This window comes from Daphnia carinata, chromosome 9, assembly GCF_022539665.2.
Source record: "Daphnia carinata strain CSIRO-1 chromosome 9, CSIRO_AGI_Dcar_HiC_V3, whole genome shotgun sequence".
In the NCBI taxonomy this organism is placed as follows: Eukaryota; Metazoa; Arthropoda; class Branchiopoda; order Diplostraca; family Daphniidae; genus Daphnia; species Daphnia carinata.
Genome location: NC_081339.1, coordinates 2239838 through 2265109, shown reverse-complemented (window position 1 = coordinate 2265109; position 25272 = coordinate 2239838). Strand labels below are relative to the sequence as shown.

The window sequence follows — 25272 nt, the reverse complement described above, 5'->3', positions numbered from 1 at the left end:
AAGGCCGTATATCTTTGTCGAGTTTTTTTTCTCTTTTTACTACGGCCATTTTTTTTCCTCGGCACATAATGCAGTTGTTCCCATCACTACCAGTTTCTTTATTTTCTTTATATTTTTCAACAATTTTATTTTAACATTTAGCTACAAAAATTTTTGCTACGTAAGCGAAAGTCCTAAATTGACTTGCTACTTCTCTCTCTTTTTTTATTTATTATTTTCTTATTCTTTTGTCTTTTTTGGATCGATGCAAGTCAATAAATTACAGTAGAGTATAATATAATACACAGACAACACACATTTTGTGTATGAGCATTTACAAATGGGCGGAGCTAATCCAGCTCTCGGCTAGAATGTAATAACACACGAACGCAGCTCTCTCCTGCACTATTCTTGCGATTCTATGACATAGACCGCGGATCGATTCGATCGATATTTCTATTGATATGTAATGTAATAAATAAGCGACGCCGTACATGCGGATTAGGATCGTCTTACATCACCAAGATAAAAACGTGTGGCCGTCATCAACCTGTAGCCAATCTGAAAAAGGGTCATCAAACGGATTCTTCATTTTTTTTGTTGCATAATTAATAACAATTTTGTGATTCAGCAACCCCAAATATTTTTCCTTTCTGATTTTGTAGCTACTTGTCCGTTCGCTTGTGTCTTCTTTGCAGTTAAAATGTAAACAGGGCGGACGGGATGACACAATAGTTTGATCAGATTGCACTGATGTTAACGCCACCTGTGGCCAATTATTGTAACCAAAATCGAATGCTATTTTTATATGAACGATTAATCTACTGGAGCGCGACACAAAGTTTACTCGATTCAATAACAAACAACAAAAATCAAGTCCCATTCATCCGCTGGCAAACTGACATTTCTAAATGAGTTACAGCTGCGAAATTGGTTGCTAAGACTCGGAATATCTTAGCAACCAACCAAAATACGAGAAATGTTTGATTGTGTAATGAGACATGATTGCTCCGAGAAAGCCAATGACGTCACACAAATTACCGTTCAGGGTAGTGCCAGATGGCGCGTCGATCGCCATCTCCACACACTTTGGATACGTGCATTTTTAATGATGGCCTTCAATATCACAAGATCCAAGTAGGTCTCACACGGTTTTATCAAAGTGAACGAGCAAACAAATTCTGAAAAAAAAAATAAGGAAATAAAAGTTGAAATAAAAAAAATAAGACATAAAAAAAATCTGGGGAGGGTCATACACACTCAAGAGGGGAGGGATACGGAGGGTGATGGCCATCGTTCTATTGAATTGGATTTCAACGGTTTTTTTTTTATTGAGACCCACGGGAGTAGCATATCACCTGCCGCGGGGGCCAACAATGCTAAATCCATTTTGTTTCTTGGAATACTTTCCAATCAAGTCGATTTTTGATTACAGTGTTGTTCCAAGTTTCCTTTTGTTTTGCCTTTTTGTTTTGTCCCAAATAGAGAAACTTTTCGAGTGAATGGCGTATCTCTTGAACTATCGAAATTACGTAAATGGCCTAGAGAAATCAAATGTAAAACCAAACTAAAATATTAATCATGGTGACAACACGAGTTAAATGGCGAACATCAGCATACAGAGGAAATGATTGTGTACATCAAACTCGCTTTAGTCAAACTATGCGCCACATTTTGCCGATGCGGTTCTTTATTGCAAGAGGAATGTCATAATTTCTCTTGATTAGAATACAAACAAACGAACGATATCAACAATAAAACATTGACAAAGTTCTGAAGTTATCTCTGTAAATTACGCTTTACTATTTGAAATGATTTCGGTTGAAGGCCCTCCTCCACAGTTTCAAAAGGATTTAGTTTGGAAAAAAAAAAAAGTGAATAGCCGCTTGTAGTGAAGAATCGGCACATCTACGGTGAGTATAGTTTGCCACCCTCATCTGACTGCAGGCCACTCCCTCTTATTAAAAGAGAGGTAGAGGGGTGAAGCATGGGATAGTCTGATTGCATATCTTCAAACACATTCTGCAGCGAAAATCTAATGTATATTCCGCACGATTTCTAACGACAATTTAAAAAAGAATTCATTTTTTCCCAATTTTCCAAAACGAATGGAAACAAAAATCAGAACCCATGGAGAAAACAAACACGAAATAAGAAAAAAGAAGAATAAATTAAATGAAATGAGTCTGGCGAGGAGATTTGGGACGCGTGGGGCGCGCTCTCGGTGAGGGAGCGTTTCCTGTTCTCCAATTTCTCCATGTAAATATGTGTGCGTACATGTATATATAGCGCAGGCGCCATTTTGTTTTCCACGGCTCCGTTAACAACCAGAAAAAAGGTTGAGAGCACAGAGAGAGAGAGAAAACGGCCAGGCAGGAAAACACCTGATTACCTGTTATCATTCCGCTTGCGTTGCACAATCACGGTCGCACCTGCTTGTTTGACAATATAGCCGATGCGGGCCATCTGGTGATGGATCACGCTCACGAGGTTATGTCTTTTGATACAATTTTATTGATTCGCCCCAGTGTGTGTCTGTGGACATGATGCGTGTAGTAATGACTCTCCAAGATGGCGCGGGTCCCATGTCAAGCGATAACATTAGGATCATCTTTTTTTTTTATATTTCTTTTTTTTTCTGTTCTTTATGACGATTTTGGGTGAAAAGAGGAGGAAGACAATGAATCGCCCGAGGCGTTTAAAAAAATGGATAGAAGAAAAGTATTATATGTACAAGAGAAAGAGAAAACTAACGGAGGAAAATGTATTACAGCCATTTTTTTGTTATTGCGTTAAAAAAGAAAAAAAAAGAAAAAAAAAAGATTTTAGGCAAATTAGCAGCAAAGGCCGTGACGGACCGCGTGGCCGTCACAACAGCCGCACCGGATTGAAACCGTCTATTACTATACCAACCTTTCTCTGTCTGTGCGTTTCGATGCACTTACTCAAAACGATTTCAATGATCATTCAATTAGATTCCAATATCATCGGGCCAAATAATCAATATCTGATATCTCGCTTTACATAAAAATGAACTTTGTAGCTGGACGACAAAGTTCATGTACGTGTTTAACAATCTTGTTTAATTCCATTTCTCTCGCAATAGTTCTGGGCCTTTCGAAAAACAATTTTCATTAACCTTAAAACAATTTTTGTACATTCGATGGTCACCCCTCTTGCGAAGAAGGACGGGTACACAGGAACAAAGGAGATACCAAAAAAAAGTGTGCCACAAGCGAAATTTCAAGCAAAAAGGATTCAGTGGCATTTTTTGGTAGGGAAATGGCCGACATTTCAATAAAGGTCGGAAACATTCTTTCGAAACATAACAATTGGAGACAAATTAGATGGGTAGCCAACGGTAGACTTGACGCAGAGTGTCATCTCTCGATGAAATTGGCCACACCTCCATCTCCTTTTGCTCACTGCAACAACAAGGCGGAGCTTCCCCTATTGAAAGGCGGGGCTTCGAGAAGAAATCTTGCCCCCTTTCCCCCTTTTTTTTACATTTTTCTTCCTCCTCTCTCTCTCTCTCTCTCTCTCTCTCTCGCTGTATGTTCCCCGTGTATATGTGTCTGTGTGTGTGTGTGTATGTGTGTGCGTGTGTGTGTGTGTAGAAGAGCATCCCCCCAGTCGAGTCCGGGACTTTAGCCACGCCGGTCCAGCACACGACGCAAGTCACGCCCGTTTTTTTTTTTATTTATTAATGAAATCGAAGCCAGAAATTGAATTGAAAGAAAAAAAAAAAAAAGGAAATCAGAGGACAAGAGAAAACTCAATAATAAATTGGTGTCCATGTGCTAGTGTGTGTGTATGTGTGTATGTGTGCTATCGTTGAATAAGTGCATCATTGTGTCAGTGGAAGAAAAAACGAATTGAAATGCAACGATGGCTATTATGATGTGCTGAGAAATTAGTACGTGATTAGTTGTTGGAAAAATGGCGGCCATCAAGCACAACGGGTTGAGCCACAGCTGTAGCAACAGCAGCAGCAATAGCAGCACTAATGGTAGCGTGATGGGTGATTGTCACGTTACCGCAGATGGGGATTCGTCGCCTGGATTTGAATGGGTCGGCGCATCGTGCGGCCACCACGGCACCTACACCTTTTACAAGGCGGTCAAGTTGTCTACGCCAATGCATCGACGTGTCCTCGCATTGGGCGATTTCTTCTTTGTTAAAATGTGGACAGATCAGGAAATCGTTTCAATCGGTGAGCTTCAATTATTGTGGGAGGACGACAAATTTCCCGTACACAACAACGGCCATCATCATCACAATCAACCATCTTCGCCTCTAGCCAGTCTCAAGTTGTACTTTCTGCCCGAGAACACACCCGACGGACGACACGAGGAACACGGCGAGGTACCGTAAACTATTGACACGATTCATTTTCTAGTTGGAGAACCTGAAACGATGATCATCATCATTCGGCTCTTTCCAGTTTGTGCGTGTGTGTGTGTGCGTAAGAGTGTGTGTGTGCTCTTGTTTGAATGGCAAGTAGTTACTATTCTTTTGTTTAGATGGCGTTGCTTTTCGAACTCTCTCTTTAAAAGCCATCGTCATTACAGGCCTTTTTTTTTTCTTTTAACGTTAAACATTCTTTTCCGAGCCGGGGAAAAAGGAAAAGGTTTCAAGGTGAATTCCACCAGTTCACAAGCGGAAGTGTTTCTTCTTGTGACTTTCGAAACGAAATCAATTAACGCCGTTGCCAAATATGATCATTACGGTTATGTTGCACCACGGCTAGAATAATCCTTTTTCGTGTGACTTGATTTATTGAATTCCTTTGCCTTGTTTTAACGTCCATTTTCATCAAAACGAGAGGGGGGGACTACGACAATTTTCTTTGAAATAATAAAAAAAGACCCAAGATGGCGGTGCAGATGGAAAAAAGGAGGGGGGGGGAGAAGAGAATTAAAATATGAAATGCATCTGGCGCTGGCGCAATACAATGGGCCAGCTTTTTTCTCTCTCCCCCCCCCTCCCCCTGCCCTAAGTTGTCAAACAGCTGTTTCTATCGTCAAGTAGCGGGAATCTTGATTGTTTCACATAGGAGATTATTGATTTGACGACCTAGCAAAAGTTCTCAAACAAAAACGACGTCTGCGTCATTTTCATTAGTGTCGTTGATTGGCTTCGCAACCTGGTGTAGCTCTTTCCTTATTATCGTAATGCGGTTTTTCCAAGTAATGTTACGTAATACCACAATATATACATATATATATCCAGAAATAAATTGAAGCGCGTGTCGAACCAAGATGGGTGCGGCTTATCAGCTCAGCAACGGCTCCGTTTTTCACGACGATGATCCAATCTGGGCAACCGTAAACATGGCGACGTTTCCTGATTTTTAATCGACTCGAATCCCCCTACCCCTTGACCCATCCATGTTTAAAAAAACAAAACAAACAATAACTTTTCATTTTTGTTTGACATTTGTACACAAAAGGTGCCATCATTAACTTTGATTTTCGTTTGAAAAGAAAGACGTGGCTTGCGTAACGGTTCCCAATCGAGTTTCAATTGCCGTACATAAACGTTTCGCTTTTGACGTCACGCATCTGCGATCTCGATACTTTTATCAATCGATTGATTGCCCGAGTCCCTAAGGGCAGGTGTGTTTCTTATGTTTCTTGTGCTCGTCGTCTGCTGCAGCGAATACCAGTCCAAAGTGTAGGGTCTGATGAATGGTTTAAAGTAGAAGAGGGATTTTTCTATTTTTCAAGAGAGAAGTGGGGGGGGGGGGAGGGTACCATTCCCCATATCGTGTTAATAAATACGAAGCCAAATGTTTATGGCTCTTTTGCTTGGCATAGCAACCACCAACTTTTTTTTGAAATTTTGAAACATTTTAATTCCGGAAATTATGAAAAGCGCCATACAATAAGTGAAAGTTGAAACATTTAATGATGGATCGATTTTTTATCTTTTGCTGTTCAAATTGTCGACCTCCCCCCCCCCCTCCTAGAAAAAGAGAAAAAGAAAAACTTGGGTGTGCAAGCCAATTGCGTTGCGACAATAAACTTTTTCTTACCCTTTCCTTTCGTGCGCCAAGCCCCGCCCCACCCGGTTGACACGTGATTGACGTGCGATACGAAAAACAAAAACGACTCTTGTTTTAATCGTTTAGTGCAATATTGAAACGATTTTCTTACGAGGAAGAGCAGAGTTCGGATATTTGATACGAAAATAGGTCATTTCAACAATGTCTCATTTATTATTAACAAACATGGCAAGGTTGAGATCATTTGAAACCGTCTTTCTTTTAAAGGTTCCTTAAAAGGCTGTTTTTTTTTAAACTTTTCCCTTCTTCAAGACTTTGCCCAATGGTAGCCTAAGGGCTATTCTCTCCCTCCCCCCATCCCTCCTTTTTGTGTTCGTCCTCCTGGGCTGGCCCACCACTATCTTATCACCCGACGCTCGCTCATTCAATATTTGAAATCAGCTGATGGGGTTTCTTTCTTGTTTTTTATTTATTCACTTCATTTCGTTTGTGTTTTTCTTTTGTCGTTAATTCTTGATGAACAAAAGACTTGCTTTTTTTCTTTTTTAACTAACGACAAATATCTCTTTAAGTCGTTCGTGTTTACGATGAAAAACAAAACACGAACGCTTAACTTGTGCCGATGAAAATCTTTATTTTAAAAAAATTGTTTAGCCTTGGCAAATCGCCATGTTCTACTTTGTGGGAAACAGATAATGGAATGCATCGAAAGCTAATTGAATTTCCGCGCGTAAGAATTTACATGCGTCGAGCTCTTTGTTAACCTTAATTGACCTTGGAAGTATATACTTGATGTTGTTGCAACAGATGTCGGGGAAAAAAGGCAAAACGTCTCTCTCACTCTCGCCGAGATAATACGATTACACTCGTCGTAGTATTCGAAAGGAAGTGGCTTTTTTCGTCCCTATCCCCACTATTTTTAATCTTTCTGGCGGCCATGACATGCATATTTAACAGGAAAGCAAACAATGTCACTAGTAATGACAAAATGTTAATAACGCCAAAAATGACTCATTTGGCATCTGAAATGTTGGATGAAATCGATCTGCGCATAATAGCAAACCACTACATACATTTCTACGGCAAAAAAAATGGCGGCTGCGGTGGGAAGCAGCTGTTGTTAAATGAATTACCATCCGCCTGACTTGCTTTCCCCCTCTCCTTAATAATAACTAGTCGTCTTTGGATTGGCTCTTCAATCATCGATATGTTATTCTCATTTATCGATCTAAAAAAATACAGGTCCAAACGTGGGGAAAACAGGGCGGTGTGCACTTTAGATTTTGTTTTAAATTCATTTAGTTTTTTTTGTGTGTGTGTGTAAAACAAATTGTCGTGAGCATCTCGAAAATGCCCAGTAAAATGTTGCGCAAGCATCCAAGAGACATTTACATGATCAGCGCTAATGAATAATGGATGACGAATTCAGTGAAAAGGGAGAGAGAGGGAGAAAAAGACGCTATGCGTCTCCCTACAGCTTTCCTTCGATCGATAACGTAATTAATTCAATCATCCGATACTCTACCATCTTAAATGCCGTCATTTCTGATAGGCTACTCTCCCGACATACCTCGAGTTTCATTAAGGTGAAATGAACACACAGCAACGACAGGATGTTTGTCTCGCGGAATTCATTTGCTCTCCCCTCCCCCTAAACACTGTGTTTCATTTTCTCCTCGCCGTACACTTGGCGCCACCTGTCTGCCCGTGCGGTAGCCAAAAAATAAAATAAAAAGGCCACGCCCCAACAGTTTTTTCTAGGCTTGGCGCGTAGCGTGCATTCGCCAAAGGAATATTGTCGTTAAGAATATTGGTAAAACGCGTACGCACGATTCTTTTTTTTTGTTTGTTTTTCAAGTCGCAGGGACATTTTTGTTTTTATTATCTTTTTTTTCTCTCTCTCTCTGTGCCTTCACTGAACTTTGATACTTACAAAGACCCTTTAATGACCTTGAAATCAAATTGTGTGCACACAGTCAAACAAAAATCGAGTTGCATTGCAAGTAGGTCAATTGCAAGTGGCACCGATTTCACGGAATGCCGTCCGATGAAATTGACCTTTAGGAACTTTAGCATTGATTTCGTGCTGCTGTATATCGATAAATCCGATCAAAAAGAGAGATCATTATTTTTCATACAGTCTGGTAACGATTAGCGTATGCCTGAGGAAAAATGGGGAAAAATAAAAGAGCGAAGGGGGGGGGGGGGGGAGAGACAGGATAAACAGCCTTTTCGGCCGCAGGGAGTGAAACTTTGTGTATGCGGACGGTAACGCCATCTTTTGTAGCCAAGCAATTAGATTCATTTTCTTTTTTTTTTTTCATTTTAGTTCAAAGACAAGTTCTTCAGTCGATTAGAGTTTAAACGAATTCCCATCAAAAATTTGGAAAGTGCAATCGATTTGCGCTTGACGCAGAGCATTAAAATGTAGCCATTGCAACAGCGCGCATCCAATCGAAATTAATGAGATTCATACCAGAACTCGCAAAGGGGAGATGAAGGGGGGGGGGGATAGATTTTATTGATCTCAACGCAGACACGATTCTCTTATGAAGAATTATCAAACACATGTTTTTCCGATTATCACTCTGAATTGCGCTTGACGATCGTCTTTTGTATTGAAATTGAACACCCGAGTGTCGGTGGGGACACATGAATAATATGGCAGATAAATTTTTTTTTTTTTTATTTTTCTTTAAAAAACTGGGAAAACGAGTTAGACGACGCCTAGCGGCTAATTCACAGAATGGGCCGCTTTTTTTCTTTTTTGGTCTAACGCCAACGCCATATAAGGGAAATCTAGTACTCAAATTAAGTCACTTTCCCCTGCCAAAATTTTGCATTCCCCAGTAGAATAATTTTGAGAAAAAAAAAGTTGTTCTTCATGCCTGAAATCTAATTTACTGAATGTTACAAAAAAAAAAAAAAAGTCTGAAAGAATAGAAGGATCCGTTATTTCCTGAGATTAAATCACTGCCTTAGGGGCCCCCCTTTTTTTTCTTTTTCTTTTTTTAAGTATCAAGTCCCTGGCCGGATGGTGTGCGCAGATCCGTTTGAACGCATCTTTGATTATTGAATCGACAAAGGAATTATTTTATTTTGTTTTGTTCTTTTATTTAATTTATGATTTTTTGTCGAAATTTTTAACGGCGTAACCGCGCCCTTGGTCCGAGCACATGTTAATTGCTCGTCGTGTTGTACTGCGTGGAGGGGAGAGAGAGAGAGGAGAGAGAGAGCACCTGGCCCGAGGTCTCTTTTGGGGCGGAAAAGAGACCGTGTATTTTTATGACGGTAAAAAAAAAGAAAAAAATATATCTAAATAAATAAATGTACATTTTTTAATAGTAAATAGAGCCCTTGTTGCCCTTGGGGGGAAATTGGTCTTTATTTAAGTTTTGACTCTTTTGCCACCTAGCGCCAAACATTCGAATTGCCGTGATAAACTAATCGATACCCGCAAGCGTCATCGTCGTTATATTTAGGATCTCTTGACTGACCTTTTTTTCTTTTTCTTTTTTGCTTTTTGTTTGTTAACTTTTTAATAAGGACAAGTTGCGATTAAAGATGGCGCATCATTTTGGCATAATTGAGTCGCGTTTTCGCCCCGTCTAATGTTTCAGCCATCTAGTGGTTGATGGAAGCATCAAGATCGATGATTTAGTTGCATTATTTTGCATGACGCCGTTATCGATCACGTTGATCGCTCTGAATAACAGGAGAAAGCAAAGTTTTTCTCTCTCTCTCTCTCTCTCTCTCTCTCTCTTTATTTTCTTTTTATCTTTCGTCTTGCAAAACTTTTGATGCGTATCCATCACATTCGGACTCGCGTGACCGTTGTAAATCTTGATTAAAAACGAGATTGGCTCAAAAGTTGTAATGAGAGGAAAAACGACGATCGGATTGACGGATGATGGACCTCATTGATTGGACCTTCCGCCACGGATCCCTTCATGGATCGATTTTTTTTTTCTCCCTCATTTCTGGGTAGGGGGGGCCCAACAACTGCAACTACTGTGTGTGTGTATATACACTTGCCATAAATAAGAAAAGCCCTTTAGTGGTATTCGGAGCACGCACAGCCCTTTACGGGACTCTCTAGCCAGAGCCTCTTTTTTTTTTTTTTTTGGGGGGGGGGGGGGGGGGGGCTATCCTATCGTCGAGCTTCTCATCTCGTTTTATCGCACACATATGAAATACACGGACACGATCGATGGATCGATCATCCATAAAAAGACCCCATTTTTTTTTTTTGCAATTGATTATTTCAAAAAGCATGAATGCTCCGGTCGTCATGATAACCTTCATTATCATACCGATGCAGACTTTTATTTTTTCTACTCGTTTGAAGTGTGTTTTTTTTTTATTTTCTTGTGTGAATGTTATCTCAGTAGCCGGGTTTATTAAGCAGATTGTTCTATTATCCGTGTATCAAATTTCCCTTCTTTTTTTTTCGTTCTTTACTGGCATAATTTCGTGATTGCCCTTTTGAATAGAGTTACCTATCCATCGATCGTTGCTCGTTACGTAGGCAACCGCATCGATGCACAACGTAGGAATGTTTGGAGTGTCTTTATTTTTGCTTCAACAAAATCAATTGGAAATGGGAAAACTGTGTACTACCCCAAGTGTTTAGAAAAAACAAATATCTCGCATTTCAAAGTCAAAAGAATGACAATGATTTTTCTCATCAAAAAGGAAATGGTGTTGAATTTCGATCCGGTTCTACTATGCTACCATTCGCACATGACAGATTTCCATCTTGACCTCATTATGTTCACGATTCTTTTTAAACGACCGTGAGCTTCAAAAAAACTTTCTTTTGTCACGACCGGTTGATTGCCTCACGACATCTAGCGATCGATTCAACTCTCGAAAACAACAAGAAAACACGTACAGACACGAAAATTAATTGCGCGTTTGTTTTATCTGCGAATTTCAGGATGAGGTAGTTTCTATATCGGAGAAGGTTGTGTTGAAAATTTCTGATTTGGCGACGTGGCTCGTTGACGATGTCAAATGGGAGAAAGGCGCTCCTTCCGTGTGGGAGCGCCAGTGCCCTACTCCGCCGCCGTCTCCACCGGATTCGCCGAACGCGGCCGATGCGACGGAAGGAGCGGCCATTCCGCCTGCTGGCGCTAATCTCGGCGTGCTGGACATGCGCGACGTCATCAAGGAGAAACAATCTATCGGTGAGCAAAATGTTTTTCATGTTGATTTTGTGTAGTCGGTCAACTTTGAATTTTGCAGCAATTATGGACGGGCGAAAGTGAACTTTGTTCCGCCAACAAAACTTCCAACTGCAACCAATTAAGCAGGAATTTCTAACTCTACCAAGTATTCGCTTGTAAACGATGCAACTTTTTAATTAACTAGTATTGATTTCTTTACCCACCCTTTCTTCCATTTGGGTGGCTTAATTCAAATCGCATTACGTTGTCCCATAACTGACTAAAAAAAATTTGCATATCCCTTAAAAAAAAAATCTATTTTCCCCTTTTTTTTTAAATAAAAAGGTGATGCAACTGGATCATCCAACGTCCTGGTCTTGAGTTATCCGGCTTACTGTCGCTATCGGTCGACACTCAAGCGGCTGGAAGGGCACAACCAGACGGATTACATGCGCCAAGCTGTGGTCGAGGCCATCGGCGGACGGGCAGCTCCTCTACCCAACACGCGTGTCGTCTTTTGTAAAAATACATTCGACTATCCCGAACTCGAAGATCACGAACTTTTGTGCAATCATCTCGGTAAGTTTCTTTACACGTCTGTTCAATTTGAGCAATTATTTAATTCATTGGCCGGTTTCTCGTTGTTTCAAAGCACCGAAATGGAAGGGCCGTCCGAGGAAAATGCTTAAAAAGCGAAGTCATTCGCCTGGATCGGAATCGAACGAGTCTGAATCATCCGTCAGTACCGTTACCTCTTCCTATAGGGTTAGTTTTCAAATTTCAAATCTAAAAAAAAAAAAATCACAACCACTTTTTAATTTAAAAAAATAATTAAATCGTTCGACGTTGTTTAAATTAGAGTAAAGATTCACCTATGAAACCTGGAATTCGAAACGTTCCTACTCCATATCGAGCTGGTGACAGGCCTAAAGGGTGAACAAGTGTTCATGCAGAAATTGCACAAATTCATGGCCGGACGAGGGACGCCGATTGGCAGACTGCCCAGTTTGGGATTCAAGCAACGTATTTATTTAAACTTGATTTAATTCGCAACGCTATTTTTAAAACAATGATTCCATTTCTTTTTCATTCGATCTTAGTGGATTTGTTCCTGTTCTACACCAAAGTGCAAAGAGCCGGCGGATACGAAGCGGCCGTGGCCAACAAACAGTGGAAAGGCATCTACATCGAGTTGGGTGGCCACCCGAGCAACACGAGCGCCGCCACTTGTACTCGACGACACTATGAAAAGTAAAACGACATCACAACAAAAAGCAATCCAAAATTCATGAGATAAATACCGACATTGTGGCGTTAGGTTACTGCTACCCTACGAACGACATGCCATGTCGTTGGCGGCAGAAGAATCTTCAACGGCCAGCACTTCCGTCGCCACTCCGCCAAAGAAGCGCAAAATTTCCGACGTTTCTGATCTGCCATTTGAGGTAAACAAAAATTTTCATATTCATTAATCGAATTTTAAAAAAAAGTAGAAACTGGGTCAAATCAAAAATTCAAGTTGGGAGTTGAATGAAGAAGAAAAAGAGAGGGAGAGAAAGCTGTGGTATTGTCTCGACGGTAAACTGTTTAATGCACTTGAACAGCCCGCGGCAGCGCCGGCAGAGCACGTTGACGATGAGGAAGACAAGAAGCAACAGCCGCCATCTAACGGTGGCGGTGGTGTGGATGCTGGACGGATGGATCGGTTACGGATCGTCGAGAGTTGCCTGCCGCAACCAACGGACGAGACCTCTAAATCACCAAAGATTGTCGAGAGTCCATTACCGGGTTCGGTCATTGTCCGACATCCACAACCGCCACCGCCGCCTCCGGAAGCGCCCGACGATGGTGCCCATTCCGAGCCGGAAGTCGTGATTCTGTCGCATCCTCCTGCAACGTCTCAGCCTATCGCCAAAGTGGCCGTGCGGAGTGATTTGACTCGTCCAGCCGACGGAGAGGTCAGATAGGCCCTCGCCACTTTATAAAAAGAACTGGAACACATTTTTCTGTTTCAATTTCTTTTCGTTGTTTTTTTATCTGTGGGATTCCGGAAGCCCGGAAATCTGGAGCTTGGTTTTGCTTGCGTGGTCTTCTTTGCTCATATAATACTAGCCAGACATCGTTTTTTATTTGTTTGGTTGTTTATATAAGAACAGACAATATTTGGTGTGGAGATTGTTGGGGTATTGCTTGTTAATCTCGCTTCCGGATTTTTTTTTTATATGTGTGCGTGTGTTTTGCCTGCACTCCATGCGTCCATTTTTTTTTTTTAGAGGTTTACCTTTCCTTAATTTTTGGTTTACATCACAACACACATTTGCTTTGGTGGCGCTTTTTTTATGTGGGGCAATTTGGCCGTTAAACAACTTGAATCCAGTGGATCAAGTGAAACGATGAGAATGATTAAAATAATAACAAAATTAATCTTTTTTTTTATTCTGCCTGAAAAATTAGGTTCCAGCTGAAATGAAGGAACAGTTGAAATCGGTAGCAGAATGTTCCAGTTTAAATCTTGCCGGATTAATGGCAGCCGGTGATCGGGCCAACCTAATGGCCGCCGTGGCTGCTGCAGCTGCTTCGGGCGATACCAAACAACTCTCGGCATTGGGCGATTTCGCTCGATACGCACAACAATTGGATTCAACAGCCGCATCGGCCGCCAAACTCAATCGGAATAAAGAGTCTAAGAACTATCCGGCCAGTGGTGAAGTGTCAAAGGATGGCGACATCAGGCGACCGTCGGTCATTCAAAAGAACTTGGTCGATGGTAGGACGAGTAAAAGCGGCCAGCCATCGAGCGGGTCGTCTGCCCAGCCGACGGGATTGGGTCCACCTCCTCCGGCTCATAGTCAGAAACCAGTCACGTTGCCCAGCATTCCGGCTGGAGAAGTTCCGGCTTCGGAGCAATTGCGCCAGTGGTACGCACAGATGCTTTCGGACAAAGCGACGGGCGGGAACCCGTTGCCGGCCAGCGCCGCTGCCATGTTGGAATTGACTTTAAGACCGCCCACTCCGGCGGCAGCTACTCCGTCCATCTTCGTCCCGTCTCGCCGCATCTACGTCGATCCCAACTTGGACATCAAGAGGAATCGCAATAGCACGGCCCTTGCGGCTGGATCGTCCTCCGCCATCCCGGCTGCGCATTCGAAATCAGCCATGTCCGTTTCGAACCATAAAGTGTCGCCGACACCAATCAACACGGGACCACCACCTCTGCAAAACATCACTCCGCCTCGTCCGGCTGCATCTCGACCGGTTGTAGCAGCTCAGACCAACCACGTCCGCGCTTCTACTGCACCTCAGTCACTGGCACCGGCAGCCCGGGTTGCCGCCATTCCACTGGTTGACTTGACTAGCCGATCCATCAACAACATGAAAACGGAAGATCATCATCATTCCGGCAGGAAAGCATCGCAGCCATTTGCCGCTCATCCTTCTAGCCAGATGGAAGTGAATGGCAAACCGTTGCTGGATTTGAGCGCACACCAACAGAACAAGCTTGCAGGCCTACCCAAGTGGAACAGTTCGCCGCGATCCGGCGATGTGTCGATTAGCCTCAACGTCAAAATCGATGGCGTCGGATCGGATGCGAAAACATCCAGCGGTGCCAGTAGTTCGAACGCGCAACGTCATTCCGTCACGGTCGTTCCACTCGTCAAAGAAGAGATGTCTAATTCTCGGCAGCACCGGAAGGAGAAAGAGATGAAGCGGATAGATCGCGTATCCGTCACGCCCCAACAACAGCAACAACAGCAGCTATTACAACAACAGCCGCAAGCACAGCCCCAAGCGCAGCCGCAAAGTTATCCACGAATGGTCGACAGTTTGGTGACCATGAATGCCTCTTCGTCGAGTGGAGCCTCCTCAATGACCAAATCCGGTCCAACTATGACCTCTTCGCACTACGGCGGATCGTCGTCTTCTTCCGGGGCCAGTAAACCGACCACATCCAGTTCGTCAGCCGGCCTTCATGCAGCTTATCCGGCGTTACTTGATCCGGCGCTAGCGTCTTACTATTCGTCGCTGTATTCGTCACACATGTACAACCTTCCGGCCGGGGCTTTTATGGCCGCTGCGGCTGCCGCGGCACCGCCGCAGCTTCAACACACGCCAACCTCGTCAGCCATGTTCCACCACCATCATCATCAGCAGATGGTGGCGTCTAGCGCGGCGGCTGAAGTGACGGCTCAAGTCTATAAGGATATGATTCAACGTGGCTATCCGCCAGCCTTGGCACCGGTCCTTCCTCCCGGACTGAGTGGCCTGCCTGGATTAAGTTCCCTCGGATCTTTCGCCGCCTCCATGTACTCGCCATTGGGCGGGGGGAAAGATTCTACTCCGGCCGAACGTTCTCTCCCCAAATCATGAGAGTTCCATCTTTTTTGATGAAGATCTTGTGACGATACAATTTAAAACAATAATAATAATAAATTGACAATTTGTTGTGCGCGCGCGCGTGTGTGTGTGTGTGTGTGTGTGTGTGTGTGTGGGTGTGCACCGACGTGTATGTGTGTCAAGGATTTTGTGCTTCAATTTGTAAATGGATAGAAGCTCCTGCATTGGGAGGCTACCGATGGAATCGATTCGCAAACAATTATTTTTGATCCGATTGATTTCTTCTTTTTTTTTTCAAGGTTTATAATGCCTGAAACAAAAAACAAATCAGTCCGGTCTTGGCTCGTATCCATCGTTTTTATGTGTCCAGATTAACTGTTCGTTTTAAATGATATCTCTTAAGAGTTGCATCTGTCGAGTCGGGAAAACATTTTGTATCACAGAATCGCTTGGCAATGAAATTTGTACATAAGACCCAATTTTTTTTCTCCCCTTCCACCACTTTAAATTTCGGAACTGTACGTTAATTGCATCCGTTTCTCTCACCATCCTTCTTTCTGTCGTGTGTTTTTTCTTCCTTTCTTTTCCTGCCCTTCCATTACCTCATTTCGTGTGTTGATGCCGGCAAAATGGACCGGTCGTCTGTGAGTGTATCCCAACGGAGAAAACGTGATGTACTCTCGCAAGTACACTGCATTATATTTCTACAAATTTTATCAACTTAATGCTGCCTATTTTTTAAACGTCTTCCTTTGTTTCGTTCATCACTTTTACAACCTAGAATAGTTTATTATAATTAATTTTTTTTTTATTATTTTATTCAGAATAGCTGCGGTTATCGGCCCAAGCTGTTGACAGCCCGAACAATTCACGTATGGGATGGATATACTTTTAGGTTTGTAATAAACTCGTTATGGTTGCCAAGGCACTTAAACAGTGTTTGGCTTCAGGAGATTGTGGTCATCAGATTGACTGGCTTAATGAATAAAGCCAGCTTGAAATTTGCATGGAACTTCACGTTGACGCGAATCGTGAACGCAAATGAGGTTCCAAATTATTGTTCTTTATTAGTTTTCAAGACATTTCATTTTGGCCATTGCATTTATGTTAACTTTTGTTATACGCCATATTTCTTTAAACCAAAGGTTATAAACTCTACGATGCGTTCCAAGATTAATTAACGGTCCGGTCAATTACACGGCCGCGTTTGATCACCTGCCCAATCACTTGTTGATTGTCACCCATTTGATAAACAAGATGTTCCCACCTTGGATTCAAAACAACAACAAAATTCGATTCATCAAGAGGAACACGTGCTGTTCAAAATGAAACTGATGTCAATACCTTGGTGCGTTCAAAATGAGCAAATCTCCATACTTTCCTACTTCAAGCGATCCATGCGTTTTCTGTTTGCCCAACGCAGCGGCTGCGTTCATCAAACGAAATTATTATTTTAATTTTCCTCTGCGATTTAATTTTACAAAAATTCAATGTCAACAAAAAACAAAATCGAACCTGCGTTAATGGTGGCAGCAACCAGAGCTTCCGGCAAAGTCATCCGAAACATGACGCAAGCGAGATTCATCACCAGCGGCTACAAATGTACGTATTAATAAATCGTCAAATGATTTACGTTTAGAAATGTAAAAAATAATCCACAAACCATGGAAAGGCAGTAAGCGTTTGGGTTGAAATCGGAACCGAGAGCTACAGGTACGCCTTGTGTGATCATTTGGCGAACTGGTGGAGGTTTCAAACGAAGAAGATACGCAGTGGTTGGCAATATGACTGCAATCGAAGGTTTGGCGGCCATAGCGGCTATTCCTTCCGGACTAATCTCTTCCAGATGGCTCATAGCTTCGGCACCAAGTGAAGCTCCCATCTGCGTAGAACAGCCCCATTTGGGTAATGTGATATTTTTTTTTTTTACAATTCTGAATGTCTACCTCTGTGCCATTGATGGGTGTCAGTTCATCTGCGTGGAAGTTGAGACGCAGACCAGCTCGTCTCCCAGCCTCCAGAATCCTACGTGACTGTTCCACGTCAAATACGCCTTTCTCGCAGAAGACATCAATACCTATATTCATAGAATAATGTAATAAATCAAAAAGCTAAATTTAAAAATGAGGGGAGTGAGCAATTTCATAAGCTACTCCTAAACTATGGCAGGTCCCAACTTTACAAAGTTTACCATCCCTTCGCATAATAAGTTCCGAATAATTTTCATGAAATGGAACAATGGCCCATCCCTCGTGAATTGAATGATTTAATATTTACTGTCAACGTGTAGTTCTCCATTTTCTTGCATCAGCATAACTTTCGGCAGCTGTTCATTCAACACATTCAGAGTAGCCTCCTCTGCTGTTTGATTCCTAAGTATTGCACCAGTAAAAATAGAATTTAGAGTTATTTTCCGTCCAATGGGATCGGTAAACCACAAGTTAGAGAAAAGCGGCTCTACTTGGGCACAGCGTGAGCTCCACAAAACGTAGACGAAATGTCGATGGGTAATTCACGTTTGGCCCGTTCCAGCACGCGCAACATTTTGATCTCATTCTCCGCATCCAGGCCGTAACCCGATTTGCCTTCCACCAGCACAGTGCCTAAATGTCAACGGATTATAAGGGATTAAACTGTGTGTCTCATTTTACTGGCTCGCAAAACCAGCAAACGAACTGAAATCGAAGTACCGTTGGCGAGCATGCGCGTTAAACGTTGTTTAAGTAGGCCGTATAATTCGTCCTCGCTTGCATTTCGGGTATGATTGACGGTGAAATGGATGCCTCCCCCTGCTTCGTATATGTCCATATAAGTCGCGCCGGCCAGCTATAAATAGCCATAATGAGAATTACAATAAAGAGGATAGTCACTGTGCACCATTTAATAAAACATGTGCTGGTGCACTCTATGTAATCCATAACTATGACATAAGCCTACATGGACTAATTAAATAATGTAAATGATGTGTTAATGCAATTGTTTTCATTCGAGCTAGCAAATCGTGTTATTTTGAAGACAATACAAGGAAAATGGGAACCAACTCTGTACGGCAGAAAGCGGAACACCCTTTGTGTTCAAAGCTTTTACGAAAATAGGGGACATCATTTTATATTTGTAACTAAAAGTTAGAACACTTATGAATAAAATAGAAAGCTATTTTGCTTGCTTTATAACTTTTTTCTTTTCAGCATTTGTGGGTATGATCGAGTTATTGGTCAACGAATACTCCCGTACTAGGATTGGCCATCGTCTCATCAAAAATGGTTGACCTCACTTACGGTAAGTGCTAGCAACTCTCCCATTTACATAAGAAAATAATACAAATCACGTTGGTCAGCGCATCCCACATTTAAAACGTCATGCCAGTCAGTTTGACAAGTCAGGGTACCTCTGGTGGTAGCAAGGTCAACCATTTTTGACAGCATTAAGCGATACGACTGTTGTTTTGTTGTTGACGTAAGCTAAAGACTTTGTTTTAGCTATTCATGGAAAGAAATAGAGTTTTTCTATGTTGAATTTTAGATGTTACCTATTTGTTGTAAGTTGCTTAATACCTTCATGGAAAACTCATGCACTCGATCGCCAGCCCAGACAGGATGAGTGTGGGCATCAACTAAGCCGGGCAGAACGCTGCGTCCCGTAGCGTCGATGATTTCTTCTATTGTTTGGTTTTTGTATTTAAGTTCCATTACATCATCATAACCAATATCAGCAATCAGTCCATCCCTAATTTGGATGCAAAATTTCTAATAACATTACTATAATATTTGCCAAAACGATTGTTGAAGTCAATGGCGAAATACTTTCAGTTACGACGATTTTACATCTACGTAAACAAAATTTTATTACCGATCAATGATGACTGACAGGCCGATACCATCCTTCTCTTCCAAAATCGCTAAATTGCAATTCTTTTGAGCCGGTCCAGCCAAATATTCTCTGCATGCGTCAGAATCAGAAACAATTCGAACGACTTGGCGAGCATGTTTCACCCACAGACGCATATTTCTAATAGTAAGAAATTATTTAAAATCAACTACTCAACCAGCAGGTATCAGAAACCACAAAAACTGGAACTGGAAATCGCATTGTTGTGTCATAAAATATATTCTAACTCCGATCGAACCAAAAAGCACGTCGACTTGCTACGGTTGATGAATATGTAAACATTCACAACAAAAGCCTTTTCTTAAAAATCTAGCACTTCTCAGATTACATTCGATGTTACTATAACGACATGGAGTTCGAAGAGCTATGACAGGCAACGTCAACTGATACACATTAGGAATTTTTTTTTTGCTACATACGGTAATGTAATGCTCAGGTATCAACATACCTGCATTTTCACACATCAAAGAATGGTTAACACGAAGTTCAAAATATTTCCCATCACCTGTCAACACACTTCAATACATTTTCACACCTACAACATGAAATCGGAAACAGCTGATGTGAAAACAGAATACATATTTACTTACTGTCGATTTCTGAAAATTACCCCTTAGAAAACAAGTATCAAAAAGGTCCACTGAAATTAGCTTGTAGAAAACTGTATATACACAAGCTTGTCTATGCCCAGACGTGAGAGGAAATGGGCAACAGGTTAACTAACAAATGAAGCAGTCGCGACACTGGCTCCAAGGCTTTAGGTTGGACGATGGGTCGAGAGATTCGCATATGCTCCAAGGACGAAACTTTGACCGCGGCAATTCCAAAAAAAAAAGAAAAACATAAGCCGCTGGCCTTGGTGTTACGTTGCCTTAGAAACAGTCGTAAAACCTAAAATATGTGCAAATGCCCCAAAGGAAAAGAAACCAACTTTCCAAACCATTTTTGTAACGAAAATGTGTTGAGTTTATGTTCGGATATGGGCCGTTTGGAATACAAAATTCCATAATAACTTGCGTTATCGCTAATTTAAAATATTTATCAAACCTAGCCGTGGAAATCCTTAATACGAAAACTGTGCTGCTAGTTTCAATGTTTCATAACAAATGTTCCCGTGCAGCCGCTTTTCTGTTACTTCGAGCCAGCGTGCTAATTTCTACGTTTCCCCCATACTTTTCTCGTAAGACGTAAAGGATTTATGTCCGTCAACTTTCAAAGACATAAGACAGTGGTCGTGTAAAACATTTTGATAAAGAGAAAGTTTGAAATAAAGGCAAAAAGTTGGCGTTCCCTAGTAGGCTATAGTTACACGTGGATTTCGAAATATAGACAGGATGGAACTGAATCCTTTTACCGGTTTCCTGTGAAAATGATACAAGACTTGTTGGACTACGCAACTTAATATGGTTAACAGTTACAAGTTGCTATGACAATTGGCACTAATATGGCTTGAAGTGCCTTAAATGCAAATCCGAAATTCAGACCATGGGACGTAACATTCATCGTGTGTTAATGATAAGCACGGTATAATAAAATGTTAATGTTACGTGGCAAACGGAAAATAATCACTAGTCATGAAATTTATGAAAAAGCAAAAAACCTTGATTACAGCATACTGTCCCCGTGTCTCCATGTTCGCCATTCCATCTATTCGACGCCCAAACACGTGAGTTTCTCACTCAATGCTGTATTTTCTGTACCTGTCGTTTCCAATAGTTCATATAAATTACCACATGCTATTTAGGCAGTTGTACTTTCACAACCAAATTTTCATTCGCCAACGTTGCACAAAAGGTTGATGTTTTTTATTGTATTAACGTGGCAAGTTTTCGAATTTTCAGCGCTGACGTCATTCGCCGGCGTCCGTAACGTTTGTTGCAGAGTTGATTTGGGACTGGCTGACAGAATCATGTAGTACGTACTTGCCGCGCTCAGGTGGCGCTAGGGGGCAAGTTTCCCACCTCCTATCTCTAAATGTGAGCTAGCCGAAATAATACGTACGTAAGCAAAACTTTGACGTGTCAACATTTTTTGAGAAGAGAAGCCGAATCCTTTTCGGGTTCGCTCCTTAAATTTGCAACCATATTTATTGCCTTTTAGCTCAGTGCGAACTGTTAAGTGTCAAACATTTGCCATGCCTACCAAATATATTGTTAGCAGTATCTGGCTATTGCTACATCTCAGTTATGGGTTTTATCTTCCCGGGCTGGCTCCCGTCAATTACTGCATCAAGGATAAACAAAGTGACACATGCAAAGTAAGAAGTGTGACACTAAATTATTCTGTATTTTGATAAAATTGTATTCTTTTTTTCATATTTTCAGAATGATGTATCAGTTTTTGTTAATCGGCTCAACTCAGAGGAAGCTATAATTCCTTACGAATACCATCAGTATGCATCATTTAATGTAGAACTGTCAATTAGTTTACATGTGTTTGTATTTCTAGCTTTGATTTCTGCACCGATGACCATGAAACAGGACCAGTAGAAAACTTAGGCCAAGTTGTCTTCGGAGAACGGATTCGATCAAGTCCCTACAAGGTTCTCATAATTCCTAACTATTCATGAAACAAAATCTTTAATCTTAATTTTGTTTGTAGTTGGAGTTCAAGAACAATCAGGAATGGAATTATGCCTGTAAGAAGTCTTATCAACCAGGCAACCAGGAAGATATAAAAAAAATTAAAGAACTAATCCATGGAATATCATTAAATTATCAACATCACTGGATTGTTGGTAGTTATATATTTATATATAGTGTGTTAATAAATGTTGGAATTTAATACTTTTTTAAAATAGATAATATGCCTGTGACGTGGTGTTATCAAGGAGAACCTGGCCAACAATTCTGCAGTACTGGTTTCCCAATGGGTTGTTATCTTCCAAAATCAGGCAAACCCAAAGACGCCTGTGTGATGAACGTAATGCTTTAAAAATTCTACTTTCATCAACAAAAAAGACTTTTTCTCCTTCCATAACGATTATAATTAATAATGATTTTTTTTAATAGCCTGCCTTCAGCAAACCGGATACGTATTACATTTTTAACCATATTGATCTCACCATTACCTATCACGGTGGCAAAGGAGAAACATGGGGTACCGAGTTGGATGACGATATTGGGCGAATTCTAAGTAACTGAAGGACTTCTTTTATTTAAAAAAAAAATGGTATGTTAACAATGTTTTTTCTAAGGTGTGAAAGTGGGACTACGCTCGCTTAGTGTGGAAAAGGATCCTACGTCACCTCCTATGATCGTACCAAAGGAGCTTAAGGAGCCCCTCACAATCACATACACCTATTCCGTTAAATTCATTGTAAGCCTATTGGGAAGGAGGAAACTTATACTCATACTAAATCGCACAATTTTTTAAAAATAGGACGACCCGTTTACCAAGTGGTCATCTAGGTGGGATTATTTGCTTGAATCGATGCCTAGTGCCAATATTCAGTGGTTTTCCATTTTGAATTCATTGGTTATTGTCCTTTTCCTGTCTGGCATGGTGGCTATGATATTACTGCGAACATTGCACAAAGATATTGCCCGCTATAATCAGGTAATACTCAACAACTGTTGTTTCGATATTTGGAGGTACTAACTTCGAAATTTGTTAGATTGATTCTGGGGAAGACGCACAAGAAGAATTTGGATGGAAATTAGTTCATGGTGATATATTCCGCCCACCACGAAAGGGCATGTTACTCTCAGTGTTTGTGGGATCGGGTGTTCAGGTTTTCATAATGACCCTGATCACCTTAATTTTTGCTTGTTTGGGATTCCTGTCACCAGCCAACCGTGGTGCATTGATGACATGCGCCTTGGTTCTCTACGTGTGCTTGGGTACGCCAGCCGGATATGTTTCATCCCGTATCTACAAATCTTTCGGTGGCGAAAGATGGAAGTTGAACGTTCTTCTTACTTCCATGCTATGTCCAGGGTATTGAAATCAAACCGTATCACTTTCGTACATATAAGTAACCGCCTTAAACCGTTACAGGATTGTGTTTGCCATCTTTTTTGTTTTGAATTTGGTTCTTTGGAGCAAAGGAAGCTCAGGTGCTATCTCCTTCGGCATTTTAGTGGCATTGTTAGCCCTATGGTTTGGCATCTCAGTTCCACTTACGTTCGTCGGCGCATTCTTTGGCTTCCACAAAAGGGTTAGCTTTCAACAAAGACATATCAATTATAATTCACTCTTCGTTTTTATTCCTACTAAAATGTGTGTTATTTCACTTATAGCCAATTGAGCACCCCGTTCGGACAAACCAGATTCCAAGACAGGTTCCCGATCAAAGTGTTTACACACGCCCGGCCCCAGGAATTGTCATGGGCGGCGTTTTACCCTTCGGTTGCATCTTCATCCAACTATTTTTCATACTCAACTCCCTGTGGTCCAATCAGATGTATTACATGTTCGGATTCCTCTTTTTGGTCTTCATCATTCTGGTCATCACTTGTTCGGAAACGACAGTCCTACTCTGTTACTTCCATTTGTGTGCTGAGGTTTGTCTTAAAAATTTATTATGAATTAAGTTTATTAGAATGCAATTTACTTTTCTCTAATAGGATTACCATTGGTGGTGGCGAAGCTTTTTAACAAGTGGTTTCACAGCCTTTTACTTGTTCCTGTATTGCGTCCACTATTTTGTCACAAAATTAGAGATTGCAGATGCTACATCTACTTTCCTTTACTTTGGATACACATTCATTATGGTTTTCATGTTCTTCCTACTTTCAGGTAAGAAATATGATACAGGTTTGATATTTCATTCGACCAACCGTTTTCGTTTTTTTTTTCACAGGAACTATTGGTTTCTTCGCATGCTTTTGGTTTGTACGCAAAATTTATTCAGTGGTGAAAGTGGATTAAATATGTTAAGTTAAATAAATGCTGGCCATAATTACTTTAGCAAGCAAGCATTAATACAGGTATTTAGTTGTTTCTGTTTGCAGTTTATGAAATTGATTATTATTCTTATTCGCGCAGCTCATGCACACCAGTATTCATTATCTTCATCATTATTTGTCTTGTAATAAGATAAATATTATCACACATGTAAAATTTTGTATTGGTCAAATACTAATGAGAAAAATCATGAAGTAAAATTAAACCTTGAGAAATGCTACCCATATTAATTTTGGCTCCTTCAATAATAATAGACACCATATGCAACTGCCACACAAAATAGAGAATCCTAGATAATGAAATTGTAAAAAGAAAGAGAATGAATTTTTTGTACTTCAAGTAATAAATTACACTCATGAATGTTTGGGTGGCATAGTTGTCTGCCTCAGCATCCCACAAACATCTGGTTGCCATTCGAACTCCTTCTCCTCGCTGCTCTCCAATTAAAACTTGTGCAATGATTTTGTATCTGGAGTAGTTTAGTTCTAAAATATGAAAAGTGTGAAAACAACTTGTGAACTTGAATTATATGATTGCTAAAACCTTTGATTTTGTTTTTTATTTTATCTGCTATTGATCTGCTCCAGACTGGGGTTTGCTCAGCATCATATTGCTTCCCACTCAATTCTTCATTGAGAATTGTTTGTATAATGGATTTCACGGCATTTGGTCTAAACCTGAACAATATCAGAAACGTGTGTTTGTTTAGTACACAACAAAAACAACCTCACAATATGTCTATTTCTTCTAGCTAAACTTACTTTTTATCAAGTGGAGGCTTCGTAGGATAGAATGCGGGAATTTTATCTTCCGTTTCAGGCATCTTACGAAATGAGATTCAAAACTTTGTTAGATTTGTGGCCATGACAACCAATCGCTCGAACATTTGGGGAATTTGAAATCTACATCTAGAAGCTAGCACTAGCAGACGTCTGCAGCAACTGTCATTACTTATTATTCGCCAGCTAAATCTAAAAATCAAAAGTG

At 41.0% G+C, this 25272-nt stretch overlaps 4 protein-coding genes across 5 annotated transcripts; 2 read left to right on the top strand and 2 right to left on the bottom strand.

Moving 5' to 3' along the window:
* Positions 1-3591: 3591 nt before the first annotated feature.
* On the top strand, positions 3592-16200 carry LOC130688544 (uncharacterized). The gene is given in 10 exon segments (XM_057511521.2): positions 3592-4344; positions 10926-11175; positions 11500-11733; positions 11807-11919; positions 12014-12082; positions 12084-12177; positions 12255-12405; positions 12473-12599; positions 12759-13112; positions 13609-16200. Coding segments are annotated over 10 exon segments (3732 nt in total). The 5' UTR covers positions 3592-3918; the 3' UTR covers positions 15523-16200.
* A 403-nt stretch (positions 16201-16603) lies between these two features.
* LOC130688551 (probable imidazolonepropionase) lies at positions 16604-20125 on the bottom strand. The gene is made up of 11 exons (XM_057511530.2): positions 19968-20125; positions 19339-19497; positions 19044-19215; positions 18180-18315; positions 17951-18092; positions 17767-17861; positions 17436-17566; positions 17153-17371; positions 17005-17083; positions 16834-16915; positions 16604-16756 (listed from the first exon to the last, which is right to left on the bottom strand). The coding sequence occupies exons 2-11, from the start codon at positions 19491-19493 to the stop codon at positions 16663-16665; spliced, it is 1305 nt and encodes a 434-aa protein (XP_057367513.1). The 5' UTR covers positions 19494-19497; positions 19968-20125; the 3' UTR covers positions 16604-16662.
* A 1215-nt stretch (positions 20126-21340) lies between these two features.
* LOC130688549 (transmembrane 9 superfamily member 2-like) lies at positions 21341-24475 on the top strand. Of its 2 annotated transcripts, XR_009421778.1 has the most exons (14): positions 21341-21634; positions 21702-21769; positions 21826-21919; positions 21979-22114; positions 22178-22299; positions 22389-22512; positions 22574-22695; positions 22759-22935; positions 22994-23316; positions 23377-23536; positions 23619-23882; positions 23946-24117; positions 24182-24308; positions 24367-24475. XR_009421778.1 is itself a non-coding variant. In XM_057511528.2 (13 exons), exons 1-13 carry the CDS (start codon positions 21512-21514, stop codon positions 24247-24249), a joined length of 1953 nt encoding a protein of 650 aa, XP_057367511.1. In that variant the 5' UTR covers positions 21341-21511; the 3' UTR covers positions 24250-24475. The 2 variants fall into 2 exon arrangements, 1 of the variants encoding a protein (XP_057367511.1); XM_057511528.2 differs by having other exon boundaries at positions 24182-24475.
* On the bottom strand, positions 24435-25226 carry LOC130688566 (dynein light chain Tctex-type protein 2B-like). Its single transcript, XM_057511548.2, has 4 exons — positions 25047-25226; positions 24829-24962; positions 24637-24770; positions 24435-24574 (listed from the first exon to the last, which is right to left on the bottom strand). The coding sequence occupies exons 1-4, from the start codon at positions 25106-25108 to the stop codon at positions 24527-24529; spliced, it is 378 nt and encodes a 125-aa protein (XP_057367531.1). The 5' UTR covers positions 25109-25226; the 3' UTR covers positions 24435-24526.
* Positions 25227-25272: the final 46 nt, after the last annotated feature.